Source organism: Tympanuchus pallidicinctus, unplaced genomic scaffold, assembly GCF_026119805.1.
Source record: "Tympanuchus pallidicinctus isolate F22 unplaced genomic scaffold, pur_lepc_1.0 scaffold5, whole genome shotgun sequence".
NCBI classification, from domain to species: domain Eukaryota; kingdom Metazoa; phylum Chordata; class Aves; order Galliformes; family Phasianidae; genus Tympanuchus; species Tympanuchus pallidicinctus.
In genome coordinates this window covers 42,623,021-42,648,304 of record NW_026294769.1, presented here as the reverse complement: position 1 = coordinate 42,648,304, position 25,284 = coordinate 42,623,021, and the positions used below count along the sequence as shown (strand labels likewise).

General features: G+C 36.9%; 1 protein-coding gene across 5 annotated transcripts in view; it reads left to right on the top strand.

Annotated features, from left to right (window-relative positions):
• PDE7A (phosphodiesterase 7A) overlaps positions 1 to 25,284 on the top strand; it is a 70,628-nt gene that overhangs the window by 31,668 nt on the left and 13,676 nt on the right. For 3 of the 5 annotated variants that reach the window (XM_052704778.1, XM_052704780.1, XM_052704777.1), the window contains exons 2-4: positions 4,177 to 4,237; positions 10,971 to 11,054; positions 24,716 to 24,867. In XM_052704778.1, coding sequence (XP_052560738.1) covers positions 4,177 to 4,237; positions 10,971 to 11,054; positions 24,716 to 24,867 — 297 coding nt within the window. The remainder of the gene's footprint in view (positions 1 to 4,176; positions 4,238 to 10,970; positions 11,055 to 24,715; positions 24,868 to 25,284) is intronic. The other 2 variants (XM_052704781.1, XM_052704779.1) reach the window with 1 other exon arrangement.

Genomic DNA, 25,284 nt, shown 5'->3' with positions numbered 1-25,284 from the left:
ATATTAAGTTTTCTTTCTTCACTTTGGTAAGTCATGTGCTTCTTTTGAATATGCTTTCTTTTCTGATACTTTTTTTTTTGTATCTTTCTGTTAAAATCTTAAGCTTTTAAACTAACAAAACTTTAGGGAAATATTATTCCAGTTTCTGTACTTCTAAGGTGGATGAGAGGAAAGACAGCAGTCAATTACTGTTTGTCTTGGTTTGATATTTATATGAAGTAGCCACATTCAAATGTTTGATATACACATGCATAAAGTTAATCGGATTGCTTATTAACATTGCCTTCCTGAAATTAAATACATTTTCATATCTCTGGTCTGATAAACTTTTAAAATGACTGCTTTGAACTTCAATGAACAATTTACAAAATCGTAGTAGGACTGTCTTGCAGTGGCTTGCCTTTGGTTAATGACAACTCTTTCGTTGGTTTTAAGGAGCATTTTCCAGTAGTTTACTGAGTGAAACTCTGGTGGTATCTTGTGGAACACTCAGGAATTTTTAATTACCAAAATCATTATAGGAATTGCATTAAATGACAGTCTTGCTTTTGAAATTCAATAATAGTGAAAGAAATCCAGTCTAATTAGTTTGTCATTCTAGGTGCTTCTAGTTGAAAAACCGTCTTAGAATGTTAAACTGTTTCCAAGGGTGTACACAGGCACAGCATGATCAGCAAATTGCAGTTACCATAATACAGTAACTTCTCTGAACTTGTTCTCAATTTCTCTTGCTGAGAACAGTCTCTCTTTATTGTTGGGCAAATATCTTTGGCAGAAAAGCCAAGTAGGTAAAAAATATCTGACTGGCTGCGTTGCCTTCCTCTAGCTTTCTTTTCCAGTGTCTGAGTAAACAACTGAGTTGCAAAATAAAAGTTGTGCACCCCATCAGAAAGTATAGATTGTTTCATTTGGGTAGGAGATACTGATGTTTGAAAACCTACTGCTCTTTCAATTTCTTCTTGCCATTATGGAACGAGACCAGCAGTTGTTTCAGTTGGCAGTCTGAAGTCTGGCTAGTGAACATTCGCCAACATTAAGTGCCTGACATTAATAATTGTGCTTTGCTCTGAACTGGGTGAGGGAATTGCTGTGATAAAACTGATCCTTGGAAACTTCTCTGGCTTGAACAGAGCATTCATGGAATTACAGAGGTTGGAAGGGACCTCAAGAGATCATTGAGTTCAACCCCCGTGCTAAAGAAGGTACCCTACAATAGGTTACACAGGTGGGTGTCCAGCTGGGTCTTGAATATCTCTGTAGGAGACTATGCAACCTCTCTGGGCAACCTGTTCCAGTGATCCATCACTCTTACCATAAAGAAGTTCTGCATGTTGAAGTTTTCAAAGTGGATGCGTGTTGTAAATAATCCTCCAACTTCCCAATTGTCTTTTTGATATGTCTTTACTGTTGAAGCAGAACAGCCCACCCAGGTTAGCCTGTTGTTCTCATGTATGGAAAGGAGTGGAGAGTAACTTGGCCTAATTATTTGATGAACTTGTTGAATTGTTTGGAGCCCAGCAGGTATTCTCACAGGACCAAGTTTTATCCTTGTGCGTGAGAAGAACTACCTAAACACATTCGGATTGTCTTCAGTTTCAGCACAGACAATTCAGTCTGCCTGTTGGAATGGTGCTTATCTGCTTGAGAAATGCACAGAGGGTCAAGGAGTTCAGTGTGTTCTCTTTAGTTAATAGATACAAAGCTTCAGGCAGACCAAAGAAGTGTGGCACTGCTCCAGAAATAGTTTTACAGAGTTCATGTTATTTACAAAATTGAGCAAGATCAGGGAAAAGAAAAAGTAATTTTGATAGAATAATTTGACAGTACCCTTGGACTTGAGTTATTGTTTACTATAAACATGGGTGCTGTTAACTTCCCTTCTGTCTGACTGTATACGACAGTTCTCCTGGCTCTGTCCCTCCCCAGCCACATGGCTTAAAGGTGTGAGGTCTGTCTACCAGCACCCATTGGTGCCTTTCCCTTAGCAGAACCTGCTAATAAGTGATTTCCTCTTACCTATTTTATTTAACAAATTTCAGTGAATGAAACATCAGTAGGATCTCTACCCTTATAAATAACATTAGTTGAGATTGTTGAAACTGTCCTACTACTTTTGAAGTCTTAGTAATGAGGTTTACAATGCAATGCTTGTTTTTCATTAGGAAACCAAACTTTGAAAGGTGATTCTAAAAGGTTTGGTTGCATAAAGATTCTGTGAATACCTGTCCCTGCAGAATTAACTCACCTGTTTGTATAAGCTAGTGGATTATGTTCTTAAGAAGTGCTCATGTGTTTGATCTGCTATTTTAGCCAGCAAATACTATTTTAGATTTGTTAGCAAATAATGATATAAAATTATTTCTATTTTGATCAATTTCTTTGCATTGTTTTCTGTCTCAGAGATGAAGGCTCCTGTTAATTATGGTTCTTCTAGCTCCATTTGTGCTCACCTTCCTCCTGTGTTTAGTTACAGGGTTGTACTGGACACATCCAAGAGTTAATGTGATAGGCAAGTGCAAACTGCAGATTTGCATTGAATTCCATCACTGATTGTGCTTAATCGATGATATGAAATGCTTCAGGCTACTGAAAATACGTCCAGCTGAGATTTGCTGAAATTCTAAGGTCATAGGAAGAAATTTGAACACGTTAGTGGGAAATCAGTGTTGTTTTCTGACTGATGAGCTGTATTGCTAACTTCTCTGTCAGGACAGGCACATTGCTGTGTGAATTGCTGTACAAACATATTTCAAGGGAAGGATGATTTGCATTGTTTATAATCTTCCAAGGAAACATGGAACAAAAGCTAAGGCAGTATAAAAGTGCTGTACAGAGAGTTCTTCCTTGTAGTTTTTATATAATAGCTAGTATAATTGGACCCGATTTAGAGGCAGGTCTTTGGTCATTTCTGTAATTAAATATTAAGCTTACCTTTGGGAAAAAACTTCTCTGATTTCAAGTGCAAAGTTTCGTGGCTTTTTTTTTTTCCCTTCTTTTAGCATAGAAGTTACTTAGTTGCTTTAATATTTTCTGGGTTTGGAGTCGTAACGCATCAGTTACAAAAATCATACTGATAGAGGTTATTAAGCTCTAGGCTTTCTTTAAGTACGTTCAGTTTGCACTGTAGATAGATTCTTGTAAGCAGTTTTGCCTTTCTTTACTTCCCAATAATTTCTTTATTTATTGTAGTTCTTCTCAACAGTCAAGTTCTGTTTTTCTTGCTTCTTCACACTTTCTGGACTTGAATGTTTTTGGACCTGTGGCCCTGGTGTAGTGTTTGCTTACTAGGGAAGGAATAAATAGGTTCCTGCATTCACCTACAGGTTGGCTTATATCTGAACTTCTCCAAGGGATATGATGTGTCCCTTTGGGACACCCAGGACTGCACTGTTCAGAATGTAATTAAGCGTGCTGGGCAAGAAAAAAAAAGCAACCTAACAAAACCACCTAAAACCCTCTTGTGTAACTGATGAAATTGAACTGTGACTGTGAAGGCAATCCTCTGTTTCTAGGGTCAAGATAGCTTTGATTTTGGCCCTGTGTTGGCAAATGGGAGAAGAAATCACTAAGGAAAGACATGAGTATGATGCTAGCTTGTGCCAAGTTCTAAAGGCTACATGATGCTGGTGTTGTGTAACTACATGAACATTTCCCCTAGTTTTTAGCTATTGCAAGTCCAGTTCATCACATTCTTAGTGATTCCTGAACTATAACTGTTACCACATCAGCTTACTGTTTCTGGAGCTCTGAAACCAGTTTTGTGTAGGTTAAGAATTGCATCCTTGTTGGGAGCCTCTGTGTGTTGTGTATGGACAGCTTAGTGACTCTTTTAGACATTTCTTCAGAATACCTTAAATGGGTACCTTGCTTGGCCTGCAGAAAGTGCTGTGGAAAGTGGAAGGAAGGAAACGTGCCATTCACATCCTGCCCTGCAGAAAATAGGTGTAATCCCTGGGATTACAGTAATGGTATCGTTCAAGTTCTTTTACTTCTGAAACTATTCTAGCTTTACAAACTGAGTTAACCCACGGGTAAGTAAGTAAGCAAGGAACTGCCAGTATTTGAAGTAGAAGGCTATGAGAAATGTGTATGTGTAATTAATATTAATATTTCATTTTTAAATTGAAAGAGCAGTAATTTCATTCTAACATGAATAAAATATCCTTTTTTTTGTAGAGACGTGGAGCCATTTCCTATGACAGCTCCGATCAGACTGCGCTGTACATTCGTATGCTAGGTAAGTGTACCAGTTTTTGTATTGCAGAGATTTTACCATTGTCATTGCTTAGAAAAATATAAAAAGTTTATATTTGAGCATTGTACTTTTAAGCTTAATAGTTCCCTTTTTCCTGGGAAATATTCTGGTTAAATTCTTTAGAAAAACCATTTAGTGTTGATTTGAGTTTTTTGGTTGTTTAGCTTTTAAAATTTCTTTAATTTTTGAGTTAACTATTATGTTGAATGCTTTGTTCATGCATTTAAATAAAAACAAATTATGGTTCTTATTAGTGTAAAGCATTTGGTAGAAGTTTAGTTTTACGAATAACTCTAATTTATTTGTGATGGATCTTTCATTCTTGTTATGGAATTTCACCTCTGCGTGGTATCCTGGTTAAAACTGTAGCTTAGAGAATATTTATGTGTGGAAATTACCATAAACTTCAGAAAATTTCAGTACTGAGGCTGTGAAGTGCTCAAGGTGCTCTTCAAATAATGGTACGGTTTTTAAAAATACTTCTCTTATTAATTCTAGAAAATGACTTGAAAAGAGAAAGGACGCGTGACAGGGCTGGTAGCTTAGTCAGCTTTCTGAAGAATGTTTCCAGAGTAACAACTAGATAAAGCCAAATTAAAAAGAAAGGGCAGTACTGGGAGGAGCAAGCATCAGGGGACATCCTCCGTGTTACTGAGTGCACTGAGGACTGAATAGAGGCTAATAGTTGAGAGGAGAAAGCTGCAAAGCTCCTGTAGATGATCAGAGGGACTCTATGTGCTCTGAAGTCTGTTTCACTGCGAAATTACAGTGCTTAATTTAAGCCAACTTCAGCTACGATTTTGTGTTGAAATGGCCTATGAATGCTTACATGTCTTCCGCAGCTCAATGAGACAAGCAGCTAGTGATGATACATTCTTAACCTGTTTCGACTAGATCAGCCAGAACGTCTTTTTTTATGCTCCTAGTTGTTTCAGTTCAGTTGCAATTTGTACTTACCCCAGTCACCAGAAATTCAAGACCACATTCTCTATGAATTCATAGTTATAAGCTACATATGTAGACAAATACGTATGTGCATGTAAAATGCAGCTTGGACTTAGTGCCTTTTTATTTTTCAGTCACTTTGTTCTTGATTTTTTTTTTTCATTTCAAGTTTTTAAAGCTATTAATACTATAGCACTGTCTAGTAAAGAACTTTTAATAGCAGGTTGTAATTTAGAGAATTGTTTAAAAAAAAGTAGGAGGACAGATGACGCTGGTTTCTAAGTGCTCATTTAAAAAGTAGCTTTTTTTGAGGGGATAGAATTAGGTTTATTTCATATTAAAAAGTCAAATGGCTGATTTTCAATCATCCTACTTGTGAGACAAACGCTAGAATTCTTCAAAATGGGATTTATTTTTTTTTAACTCATCTGCTAATGGTGGAAGTTCAGCTTGTAAAAAAATGGTTCTTGATTTCTGGGGAAAATAATCTTCAGCTGCTTTAGAAGCTTAGCTTAATTGCAGCACCTAGTAGTTAGGCCTAGAATTCTGCAGAAGAGTTTGATAGCAAAACTCAACTGAAACTAGAAGAAAGCAAAACATGATTTTCTGTGGTTCCTAGTGTGTGCACATGGCTGAACTGAGGGGAGATTCTAGTATGATTTGAAATCTTTATTTGCTGTGCTAGTAGGTAGAACTGGGATATATTCAGAATGTGTGCAAATGTGTTGAGTAAATTGAATTTCACTTGTTCTCTAATTTGATTTAATTTCTTAGGTTATGTGATAATGCTATTCGTGACGAGCTCCTAACTCTTGCAGACATTATTGTTTAATAGTGGCAGCTACTGAGAAGCAGTATGTCTTTTAAAGGAGTAGACCTCTAACTCCTGCTGGGGGGTGGTATCAATAAGCAAACGAAAGATTGCTCATTAGATGTTTGAATCAGAGTGTTACGCTCTTACTATTTACTTGTTACTGATCACTTTGTTTCTCCGAATATGAAGTACACTGTCCTGCACAAAATAGCAGTTGTTTACCAGAGTATTGTTGTATTCATAAAGGGATTATAAAAAAAGACCAGCCTGAAAGCTGAACAGTTGGATGCATCAGTATTTAGAAACATTCTTATCAGAACAGATTGAAAGATGATTATATTTAACTAGACTTTTTATAAGAAACAAGATTGGATTCCCTGTACAATACTGTGAGGATTTTCTTTTTAAATTTTACTCCTGTTAGCAGAGGACCTGTAAGAAATCCTCAGCTGTAACTTTATGGGAAGTTACACAGTTGGTGAGAGGTATTTTACTTCGTTGGTTGCTATTACAAACAGAGCACATCCACTGTACCTAAATAAGGTGTCCATTGTAGCAGACCAAAGTAGACAACTGAAGTGTATCTAGGACACTTTCTTCTGCATCTGTTTAGATGAATTGGCTGTAGAGTTGCTTCCTTTAATGTCCTCTGGCTGTTCTGACTGGAATCTGATGGAAATTCATTTGCGCCAAGCGGGTAGAAATTGCTGTAGTGTGACAGAGTTTCCAAGTTCAACTAAAAAGATCAAATTTTAGGGGCAAGATGAAATAAACTAACAAGTCCCACAAGTGTCAATATAAACAAACAGCGTTGATGTTAATGACTCATCTGTCATACTCTGTTCCCAAAATATATGCTAAGCCATTCCTGAGTGGCTGACTTGCTATTTTAAAATATAGATACAGATGCAGCATTGTAGAATTTTTCTTTTAAGACCTTGAATAGGCTAATATATGTATATCACCTCAGTCAGCTATTTCTCTCAAAAGCTATGAGAAATCCCACTGTTACCTATAACTGCTTCCATGTAACTTGGTACTTTTTTTCTTTTCCTCTGCTTTTGTTTTTTATTCTTCCTGTAGTTGTTTTGTACTGCCTGAAGGTTTTGATAGTGTGCATGGCCTGGAATGAGTGGGGCATTGATTGCTTGTATTGGTGAACACGCATCTCAACTAAAGCTGGAACAGTGTGCCCTGTTTTAAAAAAAATCTTGATTGCTTTAACTTGAAATCACTGAAAGCAAGAAATGAGTAATTCAGGGCAAGTTCTTTTATGATAGCAATTGCTGTGTTGTATTGCTTTTGCTTTAATTCCAGCATATTCAGCTGACCTGTCATCTGTTTCTTCAGCACGTTTAATAGCAGCTTGGATCTATGAAGCTAGTAATTCTTTCTGGAAATCCTGTGCTGCACATCTTCATGCCTTTAACTTGAGTGTGAGTGGTTTACCTTGAGGTGGCTTCTGCTCCCAGCTGTCCTCCATGATCTGAGATCTCCTCCCCTTCTCCAGAAGCCCTGGGCAACCTGAGCAGCTACTGCATGGTTACTGGTTCAGACTGCGAGATTAGGGTAGCATGAAATACATGTTGTGTAATCTTGACATGCAGGGATATAAACTATTGTGTATCAGCAGCCTTGTAAGTTTCAAAGCTGTCCTTGCAATGCGAGCAAGGGTCTGAAAGAGGGGTTAGAAGCTAAATAAGCTGTCTCCAGGTAAGTTTTGCTAAAGACCTGATTCTTTTTCAGCTGTATCTGTCAACTTTCCTCTTCCACATTCTTTCTTCCATTATTTATTCAGCCTTCAAATCAGTTTTTCACTCTGTGGCTTATGTCTTTTGAAGGAAGGAAAAAAAAACCTCTGCATAGAACTATTCTGTAAAAAAAGAAAAAAAAAAAATTAGTTGGATACTCAGGCAGCAGACAGTGTGTCAGGTCTGCCTGCAAAATCAAGCTTTGAGCGGAAAGCTGAGAAACATATTAAGAAAAATCTTTCTCCTGATTCTTTGAATTCACTGATACTTGCAAAGAAGAAAAAAAGAATTGTTCCTGGAAGTCCATTAACATTATAATGCTGGACTTGAATGCATTCCCTAAGAAAACAGAGGAGTTACTTCAGAGTGGCAGAAATAACTGTTAAAAAGACACATAACAGGAGAGCTGTTATCTCTACCACTTCTGCCCCACTAAGGAAATCTACCTGTCAGCATTGTGATCTGTTGGTATCAAAGCATTTCATAACCACTTCGATATTTTTTTAAAAGGCCTAATAAATAGCAACTTCATAAATTATCTTGGTTTATGTACTGAATTTAATTATCTTTTATCTGCTGTAATAATAACCAGCGTTTATGTTGGACTTCTGTTGCTGTTTGAAAGAATTACGTAAGTGTCCTTGTATCTGGTAAAAGTCATCTTCAATCTGAAATGTTTTACACCTTTTTTTTTTTTAAAGTTACCTGTGATGACAATCATGTTTTTCTTAAATTTATTTCCAAGTCATAGGGTTACAAAATCTTTACGGAATTTCTCTACTAAATCAGTGTGAATGTATTATGCTCTGAGCAAGCACAAAGTGGGCACATTTGGCATCCATTGATCTCAGCAGGTCAGGTCAGTTGAACCGTGAATACATAATGATGGTCAGGTACTTCTGGATGTTTGGGACTAATTACATATATGCAGTTGAGATTAGTATCGTTGTGCTCTTCTGCTTTTGTTTTGACCCATTAGGAATTTCTTTTGGTGTACTGTGATAAATTCCAGTCCTGGAGAACTGATAATTATTCCAGAGTGCCAGAATAAAAACAAGCGTGTTCTGAATATAACTCCTGGTAAAAGCAATAGTCTTACTCTGCTTGTATTTTTTTCTTTCCTACTCAAAGTCCACAACCTTGTGAGCTTTTCAGGAGAAATGGGGCTACTATTATTCTAGCTGAATTGTTAGGTGAGGCCCTAGCTAATAAAACAAGTAGAAAAAAGCACAGAGAATTTTTCTGGGTATTATTTGTCAGCTGAACTTATTTGTTTTGTAGTTTGCCGAGCTCTGTGTTAGTCTCCATGTGTTTTTCTGTGAACCTTTCCTGTTCTCAACTCTTCTAACAAGTAAATTATTCACAAAACCCTTTGTATGCTGCCCAAAACTATATGCTAGTTAATGTGCAGGCTGGTAAAATTTCAAAGGTTAAGAATGCTTTGAAAAATAAGTGCCATTCACAAAAGCTGTATCATATTTTGTTAAAAATCAGCTCAACTGCTCAGTGCAGCTGGTGTGCTGAAAGGTCACGCAGCCATAGCTGTGACTGATTGGTCAGATAAATAGATGTGATGGGGAAGGAAAATGGCGTTTTCCTTTGTATAAACCGATATTTTCTTACACAGCTATTAACGCGCTCACCTCTCCTTTTCCTAAGCTTCCTGTCTTTCCCTTTTTATTCGCTCATTTCTCAAACAACATTCACCAGCTGTCTTTGGGCCTGACTGAAGAGTTCTACAATTTGCTGCCTCTGTATTGTCTGGAAAAAGACGAGCCTCTTCATCTCTGACCAGATGAATGCTTGAAATCTTTATAGTTCATTATTTATATTGTCAGTGGTCTAAATGATGGTTTTTACAGGTAGACCTTGCAGCTTATTTTACCTTGCAGCTCTGTTAAGTTTTTAAGTTTCAAGGAGGAAAAAAAAAAAAAAAAGCAACAAAGCAGACTTGTGTTCGGTATGTTTTTACTGAAACAAAGACTCTAGACTCCTTACCAGGGAGCCTGCTGCTTATCTTTTGTGCTGCTTCCAGCATGCCTCAGAAGATAACATTCATGTGAAATGTGTCACTATAGATACGTCTGTGTTTATAGATACTTATCTCTGGAAATATATTTGTTAAGTGTGAAAAGCATGTCACTAACGTTTTGGTCAGTATCTTCGTGTATCTTCTGATTTACACTCTTATAAGTTAGCAAGTTGCAAGGAAAAGAAAAAAGCACAGTAGTAGCAGGTGCTGAAAATTAAGTAGCTATTTTTTATTCTTTTTAAAACCAATCCATTTCTTGCATTAAATACTTCTGATTGATAAGAAAATCACTGTGTTTGAGGAGAGGAACATAATACCCTTGTAGGGTTTTCATAATAGAAACCAGAATACTGAAAAACAATCTGAAATTTCACTTTATTTTCTGTTAGGATCTTAGAGAGAAATACTGTTGTTTGATCCTCAGGTTGCCCAAATTTGTCATTGCTGAAGGTTTTAAAGTGAAAGTTTTTCATTAAGCGAATTACTTCCGCTAATGTATGTAACTACGTTATGAAAGAATACTGATCAGCTTTCAGTTGGTTAAAATGCCTAAATATAAATCAGCGAGCATGCTCAAAGATTCAGGTTAAGTCTAAACTGCAGTGCAAAATAGTTTTATAAAATTTTAATACTGAGTTTTGGTATTTTAATAGGCTCATGTGTAATATTCAAACAGCTGAGCACAAGTAAGTAAATGCTAGTGGGAAAGCATTCTATTATGTAATATAAAACCATATTATTATTAGCTTCTTTGCTAAAAGCTACCATTTCTAGAAGCTGAATCTTGTACTATACAAAATGTTTTTGTTTCGTGTGTGTTACTGAGGAACAAATAAACTTTAATGTTGTTTCCTGTCATATCAAGGTGCTTTTTTACCATACTGGTGTAGCAAGCTGTTCCTAATTTCATCTGAATGCTTATCACATGCTTCTGGCAACGTATGCATAGGCAGGAGAGATTTTGACAAGGAAGCATGCAGTTGCATGTTTAAAAAGTCTTCAAACTTTGTTTTGAATTTCACCTTAAAACGAAAAGCATTGAAATAGGCCTATTGTTTGAATAACCCTATTCCATTAAGTACATGAATCTTTACCCCTCCAGGCTATGTTCATTTGCATTTTTATCTCTGCCACTCTTCCACACTTTTATTTCACTCTTGACCCTGTTTCTAGGAGATGTGCGAGTAAGAAGTCGGGCAGGATTTGAAACAGAGAGAAGAGGTTCTCATCCATACATTGATTTCCGTATTTTTCACTGTAAGTATTTAAAAGCAGATGAATGACAAATAAACAAAGGCTTCCATTAATTTTAACTTCTGAGCCTATACAAATAAAGATAGCACCTTATATAGCAAGACCATTCCTTACACTGCTTACACTAGGAAAATCTTTCATTCTACTTCCAAAATAGAATAAGAAAATCTTTACTGCTAAATTACTGTTTCTAAAAACATAGTTTAAACTCGTATTTATTGAGTTTAGATCTGAATCCCTATGGAAAAGAAGACTTGCATACCATTACTGATCTGTATGCAAACTACGGAAGACCCAGTTGTTTGAGAAGAATGCTTTCCTGCTCTTATCAGACATAAGAAGGACCTGGTGTAGGATGGTGATTGAGAAGAATTCCAGTAGATTTCAATATTCTTGACCTAATCATAATCAATCAGTGTTTCATTTTCTCAAACATATAGATAGATCTTAGTTTCTCATAGGAAGACAACTCCAAAGATTAAAATGTTGTAAGAAAACATCTAAATTTTCTTGATTATGGGTTATAGGAAACTTTTTCCCCTTAGAGAACTGTTACAAGAAGAATATAATTTCACTTTTATTCCTCTATATTGCAATAACCTGATATATCAATACTTGTAATATAAAAGCTGCAGTAATCACCATACCTGAATAATGCAGCACAGTGGAAAAAGATTCAAATGTTAAAGTACACAATATCAATGTATTGTAGTAAAGAATCTACACTGACACTGTGTAATCACAATTCTGAATCATCTGAATGCAGTGGTGGAATTTAGGAAAATTATTTCACAATAACAAGTGTGGTTGTAATTATCTCATTAATGAGTGGCAGAAACTGTGCTAATTTTCTGATCTTACTTTAAGTTGCTCATTTTTAAGTAGATGACTACTTACATCTAAAACTTTTAAAGTGTCATTCAAAAGTTAGTTTCATAAAATAGGTGAGAAAACAAAGTTTGAAGAGTATTTGAAGAGGATAAGGATTCAATCACGGATCCTGATAATTCTACTGAGAAAATAAAATAACAAAAAACCTCCATAAAAATAGCATACTGTTTATGAATTCTATATAAAAACACAGTTATGTGACATTTTGTGCTGATAAGGGAAGCTAGTAACAGAAATACGAGGAGAAAAGCATGTTAGAAGGCAGTCACGTGTGATATTTTCGCCATTGTCAGATGTGTTTTCTATGGTGCTCATCACTCTGCTTCCATCCTGACAGTTGTGCATCAGGCAGATAAGGACATGGATTTTTCACACGCTTTCTTCTTGCTCCTACTTGTTCAGGCACAGGGAACTGACTTTTAGCAACATCAACTGTGGTGTCTGATGACAGCAAGGAATGTTGCTAGGAGGCCTAAAAATTCTTTGCCTATAACTTTCCTCTCGTGTCAGCTTCGGTGGCAGCCTTCAAAGTTGCCATATTATAGCCAGATTTTTACTTAAGAATGTGCTTTTAACTTAAGAATTATGGTCTGTTGCAGAGTTGATCTGACACTTGCTACATAGAGTTTTCTTTCCAAGAGAATAAGGAGTTAATCTTATGGTACCACTAAATTATCTGCTTACTTAGAGATTTATTTTTAAAAAAGAAACAAACCTTAAGGTGTTTTCTTTTTCTCTGAACGGCTAATCCTTATCAGTGTTTCCCTAATAGTTTTAAGCAGAAGACTTGATTGACTTGATTCTTAGCATCCTGCTTATTTTCTCTTCTTGTAACTCCAGAAGGATTTTTTCCCCCACACATGTGGAAGAAAAGCAGTCACCATAGTAGAGGAGCCAGTTTTGCTACCACGCTCTGCTTGGAGCCAAAACTGGGCTGAAATGGTTCTCTTTTGCAACAAAAGCAGACTAAGGCATCTGAGTGTTGTCTTTTATGTTTTATCTTTATCTGCACAAGAGCTGTATACTGACCATCAGTATTGCATGCATATGTTTTCTTCACGGTGTTTGTAAAATTTCACTGTAACTTTCATTACTCTGTGATTCTAAAAATTTTGCAATGATCGTTGCTTGCCTTTTTTACAGATGACGCCTTCTGCCCATCATGCACAGTTGTTGAAGCATTGTTGACATTTTATATTTTGCTTACCTCATTTTTGTCCTCAGCATTGTTTTTGTTTTTCTCAGTTCTGTCTTGTGAAGGAATTTCAGAGTATTTCAGAAAGTTGAGCTGATGAACCAGTGACCAGTTTTCTTCCAATGTTTCATTAATAGACGCTTAGTCCAAAATTTTATTGAGAGGCTGGAAGAGCAGTGAGTTTTAAATGTGTGACTTTATTTTCAGGAAGCTACTGTTGGTTTTTATTCTTTTGTCTTCAGAAAATAATCCACTCTGTTTTGTAATGTTTTTAATTGCAACTAGAACTTATACTGTTAAATAAAATAGTAAAGTTTGTTAGCACTTAGCTCTTAAGGTCGCTCCTGTTTCTTAAGGTTGTAAGCTTAGTGTCTGTGCCTTTATCCTCTCATTTTGTAACTGTCACATAAATATTCAAGTTCATAAGTTGGCTAGAAGTATACTTGTTTATAACTTTGTTTTTTTAAATGATTGCTGGAAAAAAAAAAAAAACACCAAACTTTTTTGGGATGGTAGCATGAAAGAGATCCATGAAGAATATTAATACGAGATCTGACTGACTGTCAAACTATGTCTTTTGGGTGGCAGCTTTTCTTCTACACCATTCTCTGTTCCAGAAATCACGTTTCGATAGCTCATTGCAGGACAATATCAGACAGCGTAGCTTAATAAGCAGTTGTTTTGGGTTTTGTTTTCTTTCTTTTTTTTTTTTTTAAACAAGACTGCATTCTGCTTATAGGGAAAGGCAGGATTGTGTTCCTCATGTTGGTTGGTAATTGGTTAACACTGTGACATCAATTAGTAGTTTCTGTTACTGTGATCTGTTGATTTATGTTTCTTTGGGACCATGGATGTATCCTCATGTTAGCAGCTAAAAGCCATGGATGCTGAGAGAAGAGAGCAACCACGTAACTTTATTCCTCAAAAGTAAATCATGTTTTAAATAGAATGGTCCAGTTTTGTTCAGTGGATTCAGTGTTTTTTTTTTTGTTTTTTTTTTTTTTTTACTGTTGCACAATGAACTGCATACACTTCAATGGTCTTTTACCTTATTGAATATAGAGCACCAGATCTAACATTGCACTTCTCAGGTAACAAGTTTGGCAGAGTACTATCCAACAGTCCTCATGTACTGTTGGATTTTTGGAGAAGTTATTGAAAAAGTGGTTGCAGACCTTTACAAATATGCTATAGTTAATGTAGTTACTTTTAAAATTGTTTTGAAATTATTAAAGGTATCATAAATAGTAATTCAATCTGTAATGTCCACAGATTGTTGACTAAAACCTGCTGGAATACAAAGTCTTTGCTGGAGTAATTGGTGGGTGATAGTGTACAAATATTGAATTTTTTAAAAGCAGCAAACAAAAAATAAAGATTAAGGTTTTGTTTTCCTGTTACTGAGAGGTTGTTAGTAATGTTTATCTTTTTATGCATTCATGTTTGTGTGTATATTTAGACACTTAAGCTTTGTTGCTTGTGTTGTTGAAGCTTCTCTGGCATGCACAAACAAAAGAATCTGTGTGCTTCCATCACTCACTGTTTTGTCTAAAAAAAAAAAAACCTGTGCTCAGCAAAGTGTGCAGCGTGTTACAATGGGGGAGCAAAGCCAAAATGATTAAATAAAATAACAGCCAAAATCTTGGGTAGTGTCATATGCAGACACAATTTGAATTAATAGCTCCAAACTTCCTTTTTAGGAAAGGGTTGTTGAATATAGTCTGGAAGAACTGGATGAAAAAGAATGCTTTGGTCTTGTGTAGAGGAAGCATTTTTTCTTCTTACCTTTAATTTTGCATCTGCACTGGCACAGATGAGATCTTGTCAAAAGGCTTTTGAAATTCTCTCTTGCCACTCTAGTCTGAGCCTGCGTGTATATGGCGATGGTGATGTTGCCAATGTGTGGCTCTACTTGTATATTCCATAGCTAAGGTAATGTCACATCTATGAGTTAAAGTATCTAGGAATTAAGAAACGGTTCCTGAATAAATCACAATGTTTCTCTAAACATCTATCAGTGACTCGGTTTTAATCAAATTGTGCTCGCTAATACAGGGCTCTGCATTTGGGAAATAAAATGTGATTGGATCTCAGTGGCTCCATGATGTGTAGACAGATGTTTTCTCTCTAGTTGGATATGTAGCCTTTTTATGTAGTGGAAAGAAGGGAAGAGCTCAGGTGTCTTTCATCGGTGATGGATGAATCTGACACTCTTTTTGAGAGTAGAGTAACATGAGGTCAAGAAATTACGGAGATTTTTTTTGGCATACCGTTTTCAGATTGTTAATGTGGACTCTGCAGTTCAGTGAACATTTTATTTGTTTCTCTGACATCTGATCCAAGTATCAGCATCTGCTGCTTGCAGTGGTGTTTTGAACTTGCTCAAAAAGCACTAAAAAAGATATATCTTGGATGGTGAACTTAGACTTGCTTTAAAAGAAAGATCAAAAGTAATGTAAGAAAGAAGAGTTCAAATCCAAATTAATTGCCTTTAAGAGTTCTGGCTATCTTTCTATAACAACACTTGATCATGCTTATACCATCTAGAGGTTGAGTTAAAAATGAGCAAAATCCAGATTGAGTTGAATGCCTTCTTTCATTTCATGAAAAAATAGAGGAAAAAATTACCTAGCTGCATCTTTTGAAAAATAAAGGTGTTACTCTTAAACGTTCTGCTGTGAAGAATGACTAATTCCACAGCAAATCAAGTCATTCAAGATCATGTGTGGTCAGAGATTGAAAGGTGAGGTTCTTTACCTGTGAAGGTAGCAACAGTAAAGACTAAAAAGCATGCATGCACTCAAGAGGTTTCTCTAGAAGTTGTATTTCTGTGCAAAACACATTCTGAAATTGGCATCTAATTATTCAGTCTGAATTGTTAAAATAATTTTTCTCTTCCAGTTGAGAGTTTTACTTTCATGTAGTACAGCGAATGCAGCCACAAAAGGAAAGTTGCAAAAGCCCAGCCAAATGAAAATCTTCTAAATACAGCGTTGGTCAAAAGAAAACAATGAAGTCAAAGTACACATGAGTTTGATTAGGGAACATTTCAGGGTAAAAGCTTCTGGTTGAGAGTACAGGACAGATTTTTGTTGTTGTTTTTGTTTTACTATTCTAAGTGATTATTTTATATACAAATATCCTTACAAGTTTCTGTGGAATAGCATGTGTGCTCTGGAGTCTTGCACTGATAAACACAGTGTTCTATTGCTGAGGTAAGTTTGTCTTCAGAGGAAGATACAATCACATTCTTTTTCATTTCTTTTGAACTTTTTTTTGTATGTTTCTTCTCCAAGTAATTTATTTTGAAAGTATCACTTTCTGCCAAACTTGCCATCATAAAAAAATATGGGCATTCTTTTGTTTGCATCTCTGCTCCCAGCTTGACTTTTCTAAGTATGCACGCAGACTTTTAAAGAAAGAATAATCTGGTTTTTTTTTTGGTTTCTTTTTTTTTGGTCAATAATAGTGTGCTACTTTTTTACATTTTTTTTCTTTGATTTATTGTTTTAAGAAAGGCCAAAAAGGATTACTTGATCGTTCTTTCATTCCACTGTCATAGAACTGAAGAATTCTAGAACACAGAGTGATTTTTTTCTTGGAAGACATCAAGAAAAAGATCTGGTGCTGGTCTGGAGTACATTATCCTTGTTATGGAAGAAGACTTAAATCACAGATATATTGTGTTCTTGTTTTTTCTCTCTGATAGCCACAGTGTCTTGATTAACACTGGGGAGGCTTCATCTTGACTCATCTTTTCAATGAATATTAGTGTATTCTGATGATAATTCCTAAGTATTTTGCTTCAGTGAAGCTTAGTTTACACTATAATGTGTGAGCTACAGATTTACCTTGCAAGGGGCTGGAGTCAGGTCAAAGTACATAGCTACAAGATTGCTAGGATTATGAGTGAATAAATTAGAAGGGGAAGAATATATCTTATATATACTGTTTCCTAGTTCTCAAATAATTGCCAAATATTTGTGCAGTTCAGTACAAGAGTTCCGTTATTGAGTTTACTTAATGTTGTCTCATTCTTGGAATGTCTGCTAGGAGGTTAAGAGGAGCCAAATATCAAAAGAATTTTATGGCTACAGTCCTTTTGGATGTCTCTTCATAGTATTTTCTTCGTATTTTTGGTGCAGCATTATTTAAAGGTGTGCAGTGCGGTAGGAGAATTGGCATTTAATTCTCTCTTTTCTGCAATACTTAGATGAAGTAATATAATCTCTGTACTTTGAGTCATTTATCTCAAATTATCTCTGCTTTGGAGAGAAGTGATGCCTGACAGCTCTTTGGTCCAAACATCTGTCTCTTCTGACCTGAAGTATGCGGATTGTTTACAAATGTACTTAGTTAAGTTGGTGTTTTATTGTGGAAGATCCTTGATCTGAGGGGACGTCTGCTGGGTTTTCTACTAGGTTGGTTTTAAACTCACAAGAGTTTAAAAAAAAAATAATTCTGATTCCAGTCAATTGGAAGACACTTGTGAAGCCATATTTCTTTCACTAAACTTTAATTCATAGCTTAATTTTCAGTGATCCTGATTATTTAAAAGAGAACATGTGAATAGGGAACAAAAATTAGTATGTAGGAGATGTTAAGACAGTCTGATCTGACTTTAAGGTGGGGTACATTGCCTTAAGATTGGTACATTGCCAACAGGACTTCAGTATAGTCTTCTAAGGAGGACGGGAGCTGTGATAAGGTAATTTAGACACCAGTAATCTTTACGTGAATTTTCAAGTCTTCCCTGAATTCATGTCTTACAAACTGAATCATAGTTCTTGTTAATGATTTTGATACAGGATGTCTTAAGAATACTTAAAGGCAGATCGTGACAGTGAGAAACTTAAAGAGCAGCTAGATAACAGGACTGAAAGAAAAAGCAGGGATCTAATGCAATGCGTTTGCTAATGGTGTGATGAGGAATAGATGTGAAGTTAGAAAGCTTATGGGTCCCTCTAGTGGTGTTAAGGGTTAGATAATAGCTTTAAATTGTTCATAAATATAAAATGATTTGTATTCTGGAAGGCCTTAGAAATACAGTTACAATTCTTTCAAATGCACGTTGTTACAGGTAGTAGAAATTTATCTCAGGCTTGGTAATAGTATCTGCTGTGTAAATGTATAGCTGGCTTTATTATGGAAGAACTGTGAGAGGTTAATTCCATGAAAAAGAGAAGAAATTCTATTTAGGTCTGTTTTTTTTTTTTTTTTTTTTTTTTTTTTTTTTTTTTTGAAGGAATTTCCTCTGATGGACCTGTGGATGTCAAACTTCAGTTTGATATTCAAACCTAAGGGAGATCTATCTTTCAGTTTTTAAAAATTTCTTTTTGTTGTTAATGGCAGTTTATAACTGATATCACTAGTTAAACTTTTTATTTTGGTAATAGTAAACTCAATTTTTATCATGGCTAATTTATATTTATATTTTGGGCTCTAGCACAGAAGACATGAAGGTAAAGTTCATATGTTTGATGGTTTTATTTTGACCAAAACCAGATCAGAGGCCATGAATCTTTATTTTTTGCATTTAAATCAAGCTGAGGTGTTTCTCTAGGATTTAGTTTCTATAAATAAAAATCATACTAAAGGACCATGAAGTTGTCGTTTGTCCTCTTGCTGTTCTTTCTTACTGTACAAAGGATACAAACATGCAGGAAATAACTACTGGTCTACAGGTAGTCCTGACTTTTTCATTTTAATTTTGTAATCCCCCCATTGTGAGGGGGAGGAAAAATACTGAGTATCCCCTGAAATGTGATAGTTTTTTGCTTTAACTTCTCATGAAGTACAGCACACTTAAAAGATTGGAAGTGAGAAGATTAAAATAAGCGTCTTGGAATGCAGATGAAATCTGTTGCAAGGAGGCAACTTGCATTACTTTATTTTCTTAGTGTGTATGCATGTATAAGCTAAAATAACTGGTGTTATCAAACAGAGAGTTCATTTTTTTCTGTATTTTGGAGCACTTTGTCTTTTTTTTATTGGTTCTGTAGGATTCCTAGAAACAAGAATATGGCTATTGTAATAATAATGAAAAAATAAATGGGGAAAAAAAAAATGATTTTCTAACTTGAAGTGAGAAAATGAAGATTTAAGAAAGAATGTCGTAGAGTTACTGTTGGCTAGACAGACAGTCTTCTGGTTCCTTGTAGCCAAGCCACTTCTGAATGCTGAAACTTCCTTCTTAACAGTTCCCACATCCTGACTTTGCTTTCATGTCATATATGCTTATTTATTTTCTCATTCTAATTTGTCCTCAAACTGTCCTTATCTCTTAAAAACAACTGGTCAGTATTAGACTTTAGGAAGACACTGAAGGCTGCAAATGAAATGAAGTATTCTTGGGTTAGGAGGGGGAATGTTTTTGTAGTATGTTTTGTCTTGAGCAAATGTGATACATTTTTGACTCAGCTTCTTTCCACTGTGAATACTTTGATCTCTTTTTTTTTTTTGTAGGTTCTCTAATTGCTAATGATAGAAGAGGGCAGCTTGACATTCTCTTACTAATTGCATACACAAATGGAAAATTAGTTTTTTCTTTTAACTCCTGGCACAGGAAAAAAAAAAGTTTCAGTTGCACCATTGTATAATTCCTGCTTTACAGAGTCCCGTGAACTTATTTTTGCCGATCTGCCTGAACTCAGAGAGATCAGTTTCTTTCTAATGAAAAGGAAACTGCAAGCATGGGTACCGTCAGTGTTCCTGTGGCTTAAAAAACATTTTCTTCCTTCTATGAAAGCTAGCAATTTTCTTTTATAGTCTGCTTTTTAAATTACCTGTCAAACCTCCACATGTGACTCACGTATCCCAGAATGTCCTGTAGCAAATGTTTAATTGTCATAACATAATTCACTTGGGTTGGTCTATAGTCCTCTTGAATAAGATATTCTGGAAGGGCTCAGAATCTCTCATTTGGAAATTATTCCCATCATTTAGATCTGCAGTGATTACACGTTTGGTCGAGTTGCACATCCGAAGTTCAACTGAAGGTTGCCATGTGGAATAAGTAGTAGTTCAGAGGGAAATACAAGTCCTCCAGGTGGGGAAGGACAGCTCCAGGTACCAGTTGCCCAGCTGGCAATTAGCCTGATCAAGAAGGCCTCGGGTGTCCTAATGAGCACCAAGTTGAGTACAAACTAGCAGTGCTTCCTCGCCGCTAAGAAGGTTAATAATATCCTGGACTGCATTAGGCGCAGTATTGCTAGCAGCTCAAGGCATGTGACCCTTCCCCTGTATTAGCATCAGTAAAGTCACACCTGGAGCTGTATTTTCAGTTCTAGGCTCTCCAGTACGAGAGACAGCTGGACATAATGGAAAGAGTCCAGTGAGTAGCACCTGAGATGGTAAAGGGAATAGAGTACCTCTCCTGTGAAGGAAACGTCTTTCCTGTGAGAGAGCTTGGAAGCTTTCACCCTGCAGGAGAGGATTGGAGGGGGACAGACATCATCAGTCTTTACAGTGGTGTCCAGTGGTGGGAAAGTAGGCAATGGACACAAACTGGAAGTTTCCCACAGAGATTCCTTCTTGCCGTCAGGGAAGTGCTTTGTTACTGAGGTGGGTGATGGAGCACTGGCACAGGTTACCAAGAGGCTGTGGAGTCTCCTCCTTGGAGATAATCTGAAGCTATGTGGCTGTGGTCCTCAGCAGGATGCTCTGGTGTCCTTGTTTGAGCAGGGGTTGGGCCAGATGGACCCAGAAGCCCCTTCCAATCTTGGCTATTTCTGCTCAGAAAGCTCAAATGAAGTTGGATTTGTTGTAGCTTGCTTGAATTATATCAGCTGAAGCTGTGCTTTACAGAACCATAAGATGGTTGGAAGCTGAAATCTTCTCCCTCTTATTTAGGGAAAGGAAGAAAAAAGTAGGATTAATGTGTAAGGGTGGTTGTGTATGAGCTATGCAAATGTGACAATTCAGATTATTTTTAAGTTTAATCTCAATAGCATATTCTAAAAAATCATGAATGTTCAGCTTCACAGGAAACTGCATTTCCTTTGAAAAATTTGCCTCTGGACCCACGTTACGAGGAAAAACATTAAAACAAATGTGTGCAAAACTCCTCAAACGACTTGAAAGCAGGTGGAATCTAGGCAGGCACAGTTGAATGATCATGCTTTGTTTTATTTCTGCTACCTGCTGTGTGCTGTTCTACCAAAGACTAATAAGTGGCATCTATGATAGTTATTTGTAGCATGACATCAAAAGTAGCTTTTTGTTAACTCCAGAACTGTAAAGGACTACTTATGATCCAGAAAACTACTTCCTCTGAAGAGCACTGATTTCCATTATTGGCGATGCTTTGTTTTACTCAGATTTAGTTAAGTTCCTTGACTTTGTACATATGGATTTGTGGACATTTTAGATATGTTTATGACCTAAGGATAATTATTTCCTATTATTTTATTTCAAGCCTGATGACCCCAGGTCTGAAATTTGGGTTTTGAGTCAATCAAGATTGAAAGAGATGATCGTCAAAGCTTAATCTCTGTAAGCAGGAGCTTCTGTATTCTGCAGGACTGACAGTGTCTCAGACTGTACCCTGACATTAACAAGGTGTCTTATAAATACTGATAATACAGTATACATTTATCTGTTTGCTGTATGTAAGAATGTTGTTTTATAAGAAACTTTTCTTGTATGTAGTACACCTGCTTACATAATCAAGATATACATGTATCAGCCTCTTTGGAGGAAATGTCCTTGACCTTAATTGTGATGACTTAGAGGAAAATATTTCATGTGAAGTTGTCTGCTTTAGCTCCTTGAAAGTGATGGGAATTTTGGTATCCTGATGCTTTTCAGGGAGGTCTGAAAGACTGTACCAATTTTGTTCTTTCAATTGCTGTTAATGAGGATTGCTGATGCAAAATGCTACTGTACTTTAGATACTGTTAGTGTGCTGTTAGTCTAATTGTTCCCATGTTTTGTTATGGTAGACTAGAAATAAATATATTAATGAGTAAAGGTAGGGCAGAAAAGACATTATAGCTACTGCAGAGAACCATTATTATGAGTAAAGCTTTATTTTGCATAGAATCAAACTATTCTCACTAGACGTCACTGAGACTTTTAATTTAGGTTGTTAATAAGTCTGTGCCTTTGCCTGTAGCATATTTTAGTCTGGCTTTTAGAACAAATATTGCAGCTATTTATTTCACTGATGTCTAGTGTGTCTCCTTTGTGGAATGGCAAGGCGCCTGTGCTATGCATGTTTGGCTCATCTTGGTTTTCAGAGTCTGTACTTTTGGAAAAGAGTTTTTGCTTTTACTTTGTCTTAATATGTTTTTTCTTTCTTTTTAATCTTTTTGGGCAAAGTGAAAGAGTGTCAACATCATTGACTCTGTTGGTTGTGTGAAACTGTTGTAATGTTGAACTGTAATGCTGAAAAGAAAGTAAAGGAAAGTGAAGTTGGCCTTTAATGCTTCAGGCTGAAGATATCGGGAGTGTTGGAAAGAAACTAGCTGTGTGTACTTTAGTCTTCAGGTTTCTGAAACAAACAGATGGACCCTTTGGATCAGGAAAGCCAAGGCGCAGGCGGAAGTGAACTTGGCGAGGAATGTGAAAAACAATAGGAAGACTTTCTACAGGTACATTGGCCATACTTTCTACAGCACAGGCCAAAGCGAGTGTATCTCCTTTGGTAAATGTAAAAGAACTTGCTTCAATGGTTGAAGAGAAGGCTGAGGTACTAAATGAGTTCTTTGCCTCGGTCTTCACTGGTAGCCAGGATTCCAGTACTTCTCACATCCCTGAGGCCTGCATCCCTATTCCTCTAGGTGGAAACTGGGTGGTGAATCCCCCTGTGCTGTGAGGACAGAGCAGGTCCAAGACCGCCTCATGAGACTGAATGTGTACAAGTCTGTGGGGCTGGATAGCGTGCATCCCAGGGTTCTGAAGGAGCTGGCTGAGGTGGTTGCCGAGCTGCTCTTCATCATATTTGAAAAGTTGTGGCTGTCAGGTGAGTCCTGGATGACTGGAGGAAGGATCACGTCACTGCCATTTACAAGAAAGAGCAAAGAGGACCTGGGGAACTACAGGCTGGTGAGTCTCACCTCTGTGCCTGGGAAGATCATGGAACAGATGGAACATGCTTGATCACATGAGGAATGAGCGTGTGATCCGAGACAGCCAGCATGGCTTCACCAGGGGAAGGTCATGCTTGACCAATCTGGTGGCCTTCTATGGTGGAGTGGACAAGGGAAAAGCAACTGGTCATTTACCTGGACTTAAGCAAGGCCTTTGACATGGTCCACCACCACATCCTTGTCTCCAAATTGGAGGAACATGAATTTGATGAGTGGGCCACTCAGTGGATAAGAAACTGGTTGAAAGGCCACAGACAGAGGGTTGTCATCAATGGCTCTAAGACCAGGTGGAGGCCAGTAATGAGCAGTGTCCCCCAGGGATCTGTGTTGGGAGCATCTCCCCTATGAGGACAGACTGAGGGAGCTAGGCTTGTTCAGCCTGGAGAAAAGAAGGCTGCGGGATGATCTCATTGCAGCCTTTCAGTATCTAAAGGGAGCCTACAAACAGGAGGGAAATCAACTCTTTGAAAGGGTAGATAACAGCAGGACAAGGGGAAATGGTTTTAAGTTGAGGGAGGGGAGATTTAGGTTGGATGTCAAGGGGAAATTCTTTACAGAGAGAGTGGTGAGGTGCTGGAACAGGCTGCCCAGAGAGGTTGTGGATGCCCCGTCCCTGGAGGTGTTCAAAGCCAGGTTGGATGGGGCCCAGGGCAGCCTGGTCTGGTATTGAATGTGGAGGTTGGTGGCCCTGTGTGTGGCAGGGGGGTTGGAGCTTCGTCATCCTTGAGGTCCTTCCAACTCCGTGATTCTATGAGTCTGAGAGTGAAATTGAGTACAAGCTAGCATATGTCCTCTGGATAGCTAAAGTAGTTAGCATAATAAGAATTAAACAAATCATGTGGATTGTGCTTTGAAAACAAGCTACAAACATACGTATTCTATAGCGATATTGCTGAGAAAGCATGCAGTAAAAATAAATGTGATAGTTTTACTGGCAGAAGAGAGACTGAGTAAAATTACCTGCATTATTCAACTGTTTTTTAAAACTCTATCAGAATATCTAAGAAAACCTCTGGAGCTTTAACACGTGTGTACAGTTATTTATAATGCTCTTTTTAAATACTTTATCAGTACACTGATATTCCCTTGCTGGTGTGTGTATCTTATTTGTGTGTGATTTGCTACTGACGGGAACTAGATATATGTATATGTAGCAAAGGTTTCCCAAAAGGAATTACTTGCAATACTGTTTGTGTCTTTACCCAATTTCCTTAACATTTCTGTCCTAGCTGTAGCAGTGTTCCTTAGGAAGATGCATCTTCACAATGATTTAAATATTTGTTTTCCTTCACAGGGTGTTTAAATAGAAAACTTCCTTTTCCAAGCCATGTTTCTGCACTCACTCTTCATGGTGATCTTTAATTGTGGCTGAAACATTTGCTATGCCAACAAAAGCAGCAGTGCAGTCGTACCAACCTTCCTCAAGCAGTCTCCTTTTACTAAAGGTTTTTCAGAGACAGTATTTATTCTCTTGTCTTTTCTTATAGCAAATTCTGAAATTGAGGTGTCTGTGTCTGCGAGAAATGTGAGAAGGTTGCTTAGTTTCCAGCGCTACCTGAGATCTTCCCGTTTTTTCCGTGGTATCACTGTTCCAAATTCTTCAAACATTTTAGATGATGATTATAATGGACAAGCAAAGGTTGGTTGCTTAATTTATTTTTTATCTCCGTTTTATCAAGTATGCTTCTTTATGTTTACTCACATATAAATATCTTTTGTTAAGAGGCAGTGCAAGTAAATATGAGTTTTAAGCATGTATTTTCATATGTATGTGTGCATTTATCTGAGTATAGCTTTATAAAATGTGGCTTCTGACAAACCTCTTCCAAGCTTAGTGGGATAATTTTTATAGCTTATATACTTTTGTGGCTTGCAGCTTTTTTAATGGCAAATAAAGGCTGCGCTGTGATAGTTAAAGAAAAAGTGAAGAAAAGAAATGGTAACTGTATTTAGCAAATGGGGTAGAGCAATTTGGACTACCTCTTGCCCTCCCTCTCCTTTTCCTTTTAATCTAATTTAATTAGTGAACATCTGGAGGAGTGACTAGCTACTACTG